The sequence below is a fragment of the Buceros rhinoceros genome, unplaced genomic scaffold (assembly GCF_000710305.1).
Source record: "Buceros rhinoceros silvestris isolate BGI_N320 unplaced genomic scaffold, ASM71030v1 scaffold32891, whole genome shotgun sequence".
NCBI classification, from domain to species: domain Eukaryota; kingdom Metazoa; phylum Chordata; class Aves; order Bucerotiformes; family Bucerotidae; genus Buceros; species Buceros rhinoceros.
Window position 1 is genome coordinate 9,277 of NW_010396539.1, and position 315 is coordinate 9,591.

Below are 315 nucleotides of genomic sequence, written 5' to 3' on the forward strand. Positions count from 1 at the left end.
CCAGGGAGGAAGCACCGAGCCTTGTCCCTCCACCAAGGTGTCGAACCCCCCTCCCTGGGGGTGCTGCCCCCCTCCCCGAGGGGTTGAGGATGGCCGGGACTGGTCCCTTACCACAAACACCAGCTCGAACTGGTTGTCCAGTTTGTACTTGAGCGTGAGGGCTTCATGGGTGAAGGAGTTGTTGCCGCCTCGCTCCTGGGGGGCAGAAGGTGGAAGGAAGGGGGAGGCAAGCAGCAAGGAGACCCCCCTCATCATCCCCATCACCACCCTCCTCCCCCCAGAATGCTCCAGCACCACTTACAGGTGGCCCAGCTC

The 315-nt window shown here is 63.5% G+C and overlaps 1 protein-coding gene across 1 annotated transcript in view; it reads right to left on the reverse strand.

The window, feature by feature from the left end:
* SRPR (signal recognition particle receptor (docking protein)) overlaps positions 1 to 195 on the reverse strand; it is a gene marked incomplete at its 5' end in the record, with an annotated part of 4,306 nt that extends 4,111 nt beyond the window's left edge. The window contains 1 exon segment of the mRNA XM_010145935.1: positions 107 to 195. Within this exon segment, the coding sequence (XP_010144237.1) occupies positions 107 to 195 (89 nt within the window).
* Between the last annotated feature and the right edge of the window lie 120 nt (positions 196 to 315).